General features: G+C 39.0%; 1 protein-coding gene across 1 annotated transcript in view; it reads right to left on the bottom strand.

Moving 5' to 3' along the window:
- PIEZO2 (piezo type mechanosensitive ion channel component 2) overlaps window positions 1–9,494 on the bottom strand; it is a 244,170-nt gene that overhangs the window by 155,719 nt on the left and 78,957 nt on the right. Inside the window, exon 3 of the mRNA XM_017729452.1 lies at window positions 2,019–2,061. Within this exon, the coding sequence (XP_017584941.1) occupies window positions 2,019–2,061 (43 nt within the window). The remainder of the gene's footprint in view (window positions 1–2,018; window positions 2,062–9,494) is intronic.

A 9,494-nucleotide genomic window follows, 5' to 3' on the forward strand; every position in this document is an offset into this window, starting at 1 on the left:
TAGAGTTTACGCAAGAACAGCTGTATTGGATCAGAGCTAAAATAGATGTAGCCCACTAACCTGTCTCTATTGGTGGCCGAAAAGGGATTCCTACTGAAGAGAATAAGATTAGGGAAAGGATGTAATGATACATCCCCAGAATAATCTCTTAGTTTTGAGAGATCTGCAGACCTGGGATTTCTGCTTCTGTGACTGAAAGTTAAGTGGGGTTCCAGCATCCAGGTATTACATCTAGCAATGTGTTTTCTTTGGAAACTATTCTTTAAGATAAAAAAATACTGATTTAAACCAGTAACGGACAATATTATATTAAGCAAATATTGCTATAAAAGAGTTAACACTGAACTTTACATATATGTTGCTCATTAATCTTTTAGTCAACCAACTTCAGAAGTTGTAGATACCCCACACCTTGTGTTATAGACCAGGCTGGATGGGGCTCTGAACAACTCATGGCAGGGGGGTAGGAATTAGGTGATCTTTAAGGTACCTTCCAACCAGAGCCATTCTATGATTCTACGATATATTCCTGTCTTAAAAAATCTTGTGTTAAAAATACAGTTAAGATAATGAATATTACTATTTTTAAAACCCCAAATCTTAATTGCTCTATCTGTGTAAAAGACTTCATCTTCCTTTTTTTCTCCTTGCTGGCTCTCTGAAAAAGTTGGTGAGAATATATTTGATTCTATGACTATGGCAGGCAAAGTACATTCAAATCTTCACCTCAGCTGTGCTAAGTAATGTGCTGCTTCAAATAAAGTTACCCCAGGGTGACGATCAATCTCTCAAGGTGCAGAAGTGCCATTTGAAAGCCTTTCTGCTTTTCAACCTAGAGTGGCAATAATGGGATCTGCACAGAAATTCCTTTTACATATTTTCTTCCTCTCAGGAAGTCTTCCCAGCTGTAATTCAGTCTATCAACAATTCTCCATCTTTCATGTGGTACATACACTGCATATACACAGCTAGCATGGATTCTCCTTGTTTTGAAACATCTCACAAGTTGGAAATTGCCACACTGAGTTCTAATGAACTCAGCTAAAAAGACATTGATCCTTTTCCATTCTCACTTTCAAAACACAGAGTATCAATTCATTCTAGAACTCCTCAAAACTTCTTTATTCTTTTCATTCTGATGGAGACAAGCAGCACCAACAGGTGCTAATTCATAATTTGGGTGATGAAAGAATTAACAGTTTACTGTAGTGCCCTGCAGACACCTGTGGTATCACGTTGAATGAAATACTTATCAGGAACCAAACTGGATGTAACTTGGGAAAAAAAACCCAACCTGTTAAAAAAAAAAACCTTTGAGGACATCAAACTTAGCAACTGAGAGTGTGTAATTTTCAATAATATCAAAAACTCCAAGCAGAGAGCAGATTCTTCAACTTACCATTTGTAGAAGAATAAAGATGACACTAAGCATCTGAATCCTTCTTTATTTTACATCACTCTTTACTGGATTTGGCCTAGTTTAATTTACAAGACAGACATGTTTCTGGTATGATGACCTTGTGGCTAAGTTTGTCTGCAAGAATTTCTTTCACTTGAGGAATGCTGCATATTGAATTTTCCTCTGATGCTGAATAGCTCTCTGCCAGCTTTGCTCCTCTTTCAACTTCATTTACTTTTGTCAACTCATATGTCAGAGATTAGAAGTTTCATGGAAAAAATAACATGATGAGAGCAGTATTTTCATTCATAAGTAAGACTTGTAGCCAAAAGGTGTGTCCCTTTCTTTAATACTAGCATGCTGTATAGTCACCAGAAAACAACATTATGAGCCAAGTTCATATGATGAATAAATGGCTTTAGATCGACTGTGGAAAGAGAAGAGGACACAAAACAGAAAAGCTGAACGCATTTGTGCATGACACTGCATGACTCCCACTCTAAATTTGAGGTCATTGATACATTCAACCAACTAAAATAAATAACTGTGCAAGTTTGGCTGTGCAGTTTTTTCTTCCTTACCTTTTGTGCACTGGTAAGGAAATAAATTTATGGCTTACCTTTCAAAACCAATCTGCCGTAATGTCTTCTCCCATGTCGAACCTGTACAAAGAGGAGAAAAAACAAACACCCTCAGTAAAGAACCTTTTTTGTACAAACACTCTTTTCCTTTCCTTGTGCAGCTGGGATCTGTATATTAAGGAGATTTTTCCACCCCTAGAGAAGTTTTCCCCAGAGTGGAGAGCTGTTGAGAGAGGCTACCACCAGGTGACATAACAGTGAGAGGGATATCAGCCTATACAACTCCTTTACACTGCAGAGCAGCTACAGTTCACTGCAATTCCAAGGGTGGTCTCCTCTGCTAGAGCAATGTGATCTGGAAGCGCTGAGCTGGCATCTCACATCACGCACTCTTCACATTTCAGCTTTTCACTTTACTGTAGTGTTCGCCTGATTCTTGCTGAAAGCTTTACAGCTCCTTCTGAAATCCAGCCCTTTTATTTTTGAGCAAAAGCATGAACATGTATTGCGTCTTTATTGTTTAACCCTTCACATTCACACAAACAGCTGCAAAGGACTCTTTCTCAAAATCATCAAGGACTCAGCCCCACAAACTACTCAAATGTGCAGACTCATCCAAAGAATTGTCCTCAGTATTTCTGATTTCCTTAATACAAATTTTACCTAGATTTTCTCCAAAATAACCCCCACACACAGACTGCAAGCTTTAGGTGATCAGTTTTCAGCTCTTGGTAGTTTTTTTGCTTTTTACCAGTCTCCTTTTTTTCCTACTATTATGAGGTCATTATATACAGGCTACTAAGAACACAAATATCTCAAGTCATGCAGGTCTGCTAGGCAAATATGTAGGAGGACATGAAGCTGTATCATAGTTTGCTCTGCCTTTTTACACTCCTGTGGGAAATGCAACAGGACTGCATGCCATGTAAGCAACTACAATTCTTTTTGAATGATTCATCTGAATCACTCATTGAATTCTCAAAATCAGAGAAGTGACAATAATTCCAGTTGCTGATGCATTCTATCACCTAAAGGCAAATACAAATTAGGCACAAAAAGTTTCTCTGTAAGTGACATTAAGCAACACTTTTAATTGCCGCCCATTCAGTGCAAAGCAGGCACGAATTTCAGGCCCATATCCAGCAAAACACACAGCAGTAAGAGACTTCAAAAGTGAAGTGGAGAAAGCTTTACCTTCACTAAATGGGAAAAAAAAGAAGTAAAATTTTGTTCTGGAATAACTGCGTAGTGTCTATTGTTTGATCAGTACCAAGAGCTTCTACTGTGGCACCTGTATCTGCCTGAGGTGGGGCAAGACCTCTGCCTGCAGAACTACATAAGACAATGCCTCTCATCACACTGAGTTAATATTTTATTAAAAGAAGTCCTTTAAAGACACCTCTAAAGCAGGAGAACAAATACTCTCACACATTTATTTCAAATAAACGTGAAAAACAAAAATAATATCTTGCACAATGAAGCATGAATGAGTGAGATAAATAAAGACCTGCTCCATTAAGGTATTCTGTTATAAGTTATCCCCCAAAACCATCAACTTCTGCTCATCTCTGGACCATAACTGGTTTCACACAGCATCTATGAATCAAGTAATTGTTAAAAAGATGACTGTGCCACTCCACAGGTAAGTGCAGAGCAGACACAAGCAATTATCCATATATTTTATGTAATCCTGCTGGCTGGAAGAGTAGCCAAAGTTTTTTGAACTCTGAAGATTTGAAGAGTGTTGAAGAAAAGAAATCTCAACAGCACTTCCTAAAGCAAAGACCAGTACTGGCATCTTTAGTCAGAGTTTCTATGCCTTCCACTATTATGTATAATTGTGTATGCATTTTTCACCCCATGGCTGGCTACACTTCATTTATATTATATAGAGAGAGTCCTACTGAAGAGAGAGGCAGGGAGAGAAAGAGAGAGAAAGGAAAAAAGCTATAGAGAAAAGGGAATTTGGTCTCCATAGGTTTGAAATAATCTTTTGGCTGCAGCTGGCCACCAGAATATTCTTGGAAATGCATCTGTCTCCTCTGAAGCAAAGCCTGCCAAGAACACAACTAGCATTTCATATTAAAAAAATATATCTTTTTATATGGAGTCTTATTTTAAAATGTTTATGATCTAAACATTCTGTTTTAAGACTCGCCAATTCCATTCACAATAGTATCAACTTCTACACCACACTAAGAGCCAAAAGTAAATACCCTGAGGTAACAGCAGCACTAAAAAGAATAGTGCTATTAAAAGTCTAGAAAAACTATTATTTGATTTAAACCTTACCCGTTGCTTCCAAAACATAAAACAGGATTTAAGTCACGTAATTCTCATTAAAATCAGAAAAGGAGTTAATCCAGAATTAAAGACTTGATCCTGCTCCAAAGGAAATCAATAGGAATTTGGCTATTCAATTGAGTCTTTCTCTCTGCTGGGACTGTGGAAAATATTCACCTGTTGGCTTTCAGAATCAATCAGCTACTACAGTGGATTCACTAAGTTAAGGTGGCTTCCCTTGGCTTTCTTCTTTTTTACTACCACAACAAAAATACCATAACTGTTTATAAGAACGCCTTAATCTGGTACCCATGTAATTAAGCTTTTTCCCCCAAAATATTTGCTCCAGAGTGCCTGACCATTCTCGTTTATTCCAAAGATTCTGTTTCACATTAACAGCTCTAGCTTTAAAATTCTTCAAAGAGATGAAGCATAATGCGCTTCCAGAATTTCTGCTCACTTTTAATAGGAACAATGGTAACATGCATACCATGCTCACATATGCACTCAGTGAAGTCCTAGCATAAGAATGAGAGGATAAGAATATGAGATTTAGCAAGATAAAATCAAAAATATCTTCATTAAGCGAAATGTTGCCTTCTTTGATAGGTAGGCTTTCATTCACATGGCACTTGCCATATTTAGTTTGGTTTGGTTACAACTCTCTGATTACTATGAATGAGAGGACTCACAGACCCCTGCCAGGTTGTTCACCTTTACAGAACATGAAGTTGCCTCGCTGCTGAAGTACACTGGTGGGCATAGGGAAAACAGAGAATAATATATTCATAGGATCACAGAATCATGGAATACCAGGTCAGAAAGAACCTCAAGGATCATCTGGTCCAACCTTTTTTGGACAAAAGCACTGGCTAGACAAGATGCCCCAGCACCCTGTCTAGCTGGATGTTAAAACCAGTGTTGGGGAAGAATACTGGGTAAGTGATTTTCATGCTTTCATGGAGGTTGCACAACTATTCACCTTGAGCCATTTCATGCCCTCCCTTCCACTACTGCAGAGATCTGTAGCTGTTGAGGGAGAAGTCTGGCATGCATTGTAAATGAAACTCATGCCTCCTATGCCATTCCCATGCACATATGCATCCAAGTCCCTGCAGATCCTGTGGTCCCAATGACTGTGTGCAGTGATTACCCACAGCCTCCTGCCTTCTCATTTCTCCAGAGTTAGTGGCTACTTTAAGAGCTACATGCCTGTGTCTGACTCTGCTCTTGAGGCTTTCTAACAGTAAGAATAATAATTCTTGCATTCTTTTCTCACTGTGATCTGACATAAGGACCAGAGGGGAAAAATACGGCTTAACTAAACCAAAAGACATTGTTTGACATTTTCCAGTAATCATTAAGTGTGCCTGTCAGAATTCAAGTATACAATTGAAATTATATTAAGATCTCCAAAGATTGGGATAGGAAAAAAATATCTGTTAATTCCATCAAACCAAATTTAGAAAGTTTGATTTTAGAGCCTGTCACTGGGGTATCACAGAGAGTCATCCAGACTCTCTGAAGGAATGAGCAAGGTACCAGACATTCCCCAGTCACACTTAGTTCATGAGTAACATGCAGGTGGGATATACATACACAAACCTGTTATGATACTTCAGAAACAGGCAGATATTCTGGAATAGTAACTTCAGTGATCTTTATCCTAACATTTTGAAGGAAAAGAATTTCTGAAGAACAGCTGAATTTGTAATGATCAGAATATTCCTATCAATTTCAAAACTTTAATCTTAAGCTTGTGACACTTACTAGTATTCTCCAAACCACAAAAAAAAGGCGGGGGGAAAAATCCTTTCATATATTCAAGAGATACAAAACAGAGATACAGAATACTCCAGAAACTGAAAGAAATGCTTTGCTAAACCTTCCCATTGCAGGTGCCACTTCTCTCAACTCTGCTTCTCAAACAACAGAGAACAGGGCAGAAGTTTGCAGAGTCCAGCCCAGCCAGAGTAGTTGGGGACCTGAGTTTCTTGAATGCACACCTGAAAGTTCTCAACAAAGTGGATGAACATACTGGCTTGTCCTGCTACAGTTTGGGTCTTTTTGGAAGAGACACACAAACTCTATAAACCATTTGGGGGTTTGCAGTCTATTTTCAATGGAGTGGGAAACATTGCTCTGCTGCATATTCTCCTTCACCTTACTGACAAGTAACTAACAAGTATTTACAAACAAGACAAAATGTACACAACTGATAAAAACTGCCAAATTTGGAATATATTTGTTTCAGCAGCTTCATATATTATAACAGTCTTTGCAGTTGCTTGTTCCTAGTAGCAAGCTTCTATCTTCTTCCAAACAAAAAACACCTATGGGTTTTTTCAGAAATTCTACCTTTTTTATTGTTTAATAAATACAAAATCACAGGTTTTATGAAACTAAACAGTAGTTTTGACTAGAGAAAAGTAAGTGGCAAAGGAAAGAACTTTTTCTTATTTGCAGCACAGTACCATAGAGGTACTGTTAACATTTACTTACCTGCACATTGGCTATCCAATAGTTAGTTACATGCAACATGACTCTTACAGAAACAATCATTTCTCTCAGGTGAAGGGCATCAGACAGTGCTACCTTGGCATTTAGCATCCATCTGTCTATTTTGAGAAATAAATCTCTCTTACACTTCCTCTTCCCTTGATTCAAATTACTTAGCCTGCGTCCTGCACTCATCACTTTGTAATTTTATCATCAGTCTATCATCTGAGATAATGACACCACTTTCATTTAGCATGAGATCTCCTAGTATGGCATATTACTAATGTGCTGTGTTCATGCTGATGTTTTAATTCAACACTGGAGAGTATTTCTGGGGCAAATCTCTTACCATGCTTTGGTTTGCACAACAGAGTGATCTTGGAGTGCACAAACTGAATTCCTTTCACATGAAACTAAAGCGCAGCCCAGGGACACAACTGCTGTGTTTCAGCCACCAGTGCTCATTCTGTCTGCGTGACCAGAGCAAAGCTAATCCACACTCAAAACATATCAAAACATGGCAGCCAAGGACACTGCACCAAATGCTTCACCCCTATCTCACCATGCTGCTTGCTGAGACATGCAGCTCACTCCACCACTCCCTGTGCCCGTCCTGGAGTGTTCCCAGAAAAGCTTCCCAGTTACAGTCACCCTGAGGGATGAAGGGGCAGGTCAGGGTGCTCATCCTTAAGATGTTTTTCTGGGCTGTATCCCATCCACTACAGTGAGCAGGAGCCTTTCTACTGCTCTGATGTACAGAGTAGCACTGGATGCTCAGCACTGTCACACTCCCTATAAAACCCCAGGGAGACAAATGTGTAAGGCACAACAGCAGGTTACTTCATTTTTAAAGCAATGCCTCAAGGAGAAGGAATAAGGGAAAATCTTGGCTGTTATGGTTTGCTGTGCATGCTGAAGAGACTAAAACCACCAGTAAAATAGAAGCTTAGGCCCAGTGGTCCAGGATTCTGTCTAAATGAAGAAAGTGATTGCTGACTACATACCAAGAAAGAGTCCTATCAAGAAGAAAGATCAGATGTTGCAAGTCTTTACTTGCCTTCCACTCATACCAGCTTTCAACAGATTTTTTACTGAGTAAAGAGCACAAATCTGATCCCTCCACAATAATGTCATGGGAAAGATTTACTGTGTATTTTCTCCTCTGAGGAAAATAATAAATTACTATCGTGAGATACAAAATTTGCTTTCCAATAAAAAAGAAATCTTGACTCATTCCATGTTAACTGGAAAAATAATCATCATCAAAAATGCTAGTTCTTCTCTAAGGAGATGTTAATGAGTGGGAACTTTTACTAATAAAGTGAGCAGAGGAGGAATATAGAACAAAGTGCAATAGCACTGACACCAGGTTTCTGTGTGCGCACACATATGCATATTGCTTTAAGGTGAGCACTAAGAAGACAATGGCTATGGTAAAGTGATTAGTAGCTGTATGTGAACAGTCACCTCTTCCAACCTGTGGCTTCCCTGGGAATTCTGGGGGTCCAGACGTGTCAGCAGAGCTCTCACAGAGAAGTGGGGACCCTAAAAGCAGCTGCTTCACAGGCCTAATCTCTATATATATATTTTTTTTTAATCCTGATTAGCACTTAGAACTGCGGCGCTGGGGGAGCCTTTTTTTTTTAAATTGACCATTTAACTTAAGATAGGCAACACCATGTGAGACACCCCTTAGTGCACCTGGGATATAATTGATCCAGCATCTTGCTGGAGGCAGGGGCAGATCCCAGCTCACTTTGCATGATGGTAAAACCAGTGTCTCTGAGCCTGATGCAAAGTGTATAGAAATAACTGGGAAGACTTGCATTGAGTTAATGGGCTTTGATAGTTTGCTGAAATGAATAGCAGTGAGGAACAGTAAAAAAAAAAAGTCGTTTTTTAAACGTGACGATGACCTACTAATTAAACATCAAGTTAAAAGATGTGTGGAAAAAATAATGACTTGGAGAAAGAAAATGTGGGAAAGTACTTTCTGCATTTGTTCTTCCATGACAGATTTGTTTAAAATGATACACAGGTAATAAAACAAATTTAAATTTGCTGAATTGCTTCACACTTTTTTTTTAATCAGCTTTTCCACAAGGATGACAGGTTCCATAATTTTCGTATGAATCATGACTTCTTTTATCTGCTTAGACATAGTATATCAGAAACACAGGCAATCTTCCCCTGCAGTACACAGAAGCTTAAAACCACTCTTATTTTAACCTCATTTAATTTCAAATTTATTTTCTCAATGAGGCAGCAAAGCAGCAAAACCCAAAGCACTAGAATATCCTTGGGGAATGTATTCCAGATGAAAGCCGAGACAGCCAGCTAATGGAAAGGGCTTTTCTCGTTTTGTTTAATGTTTTATTTATCTATTTGTTTGCTGTAATGGTCGGTTAGTGGGTTTTAACCCAAGTTTCCAAAGATACTTCAGATGTGAATTCATTTTGCCATCTTTTACTTCTGTTTCTGAAATAGAACTGCCTCCCTTTCCCCATCACCGTAGACCACTTCAAAAATGGATGAGGAAAAGGAAACACTGTGCAGAGCAGAGCATTGCATGTTTGTGTTGGGTTGACCCTGAGTTGATGGACAGTCTTTAAGACCAATTACGCTTCTCACAATTTACATATTTAAACCGCACAGAAAGGGGGGATTTCCCCCTTTGGTCGGAGCTCGCCTGCTGGAAGGTGGGGGGGCTCCGAGCCTCCCGGCCCCGCTGG

This window comes from Corvus brachyrhynchos, unplaced genomic scaffold (assembly GCF_000691975.1).
Source record: "Corvus brachyrhynchos isolate BGI_N302 unplaced genomic scaffold, ASM69197v1 scaffold331, whole genome shotgun sequence".
NCBI classification, from domain to species: Eukaryota; Metazoa; Chordata; class Aves; order Passeriformes; family Corvidae; genus Corvus; species Corvus brachyrhynchos.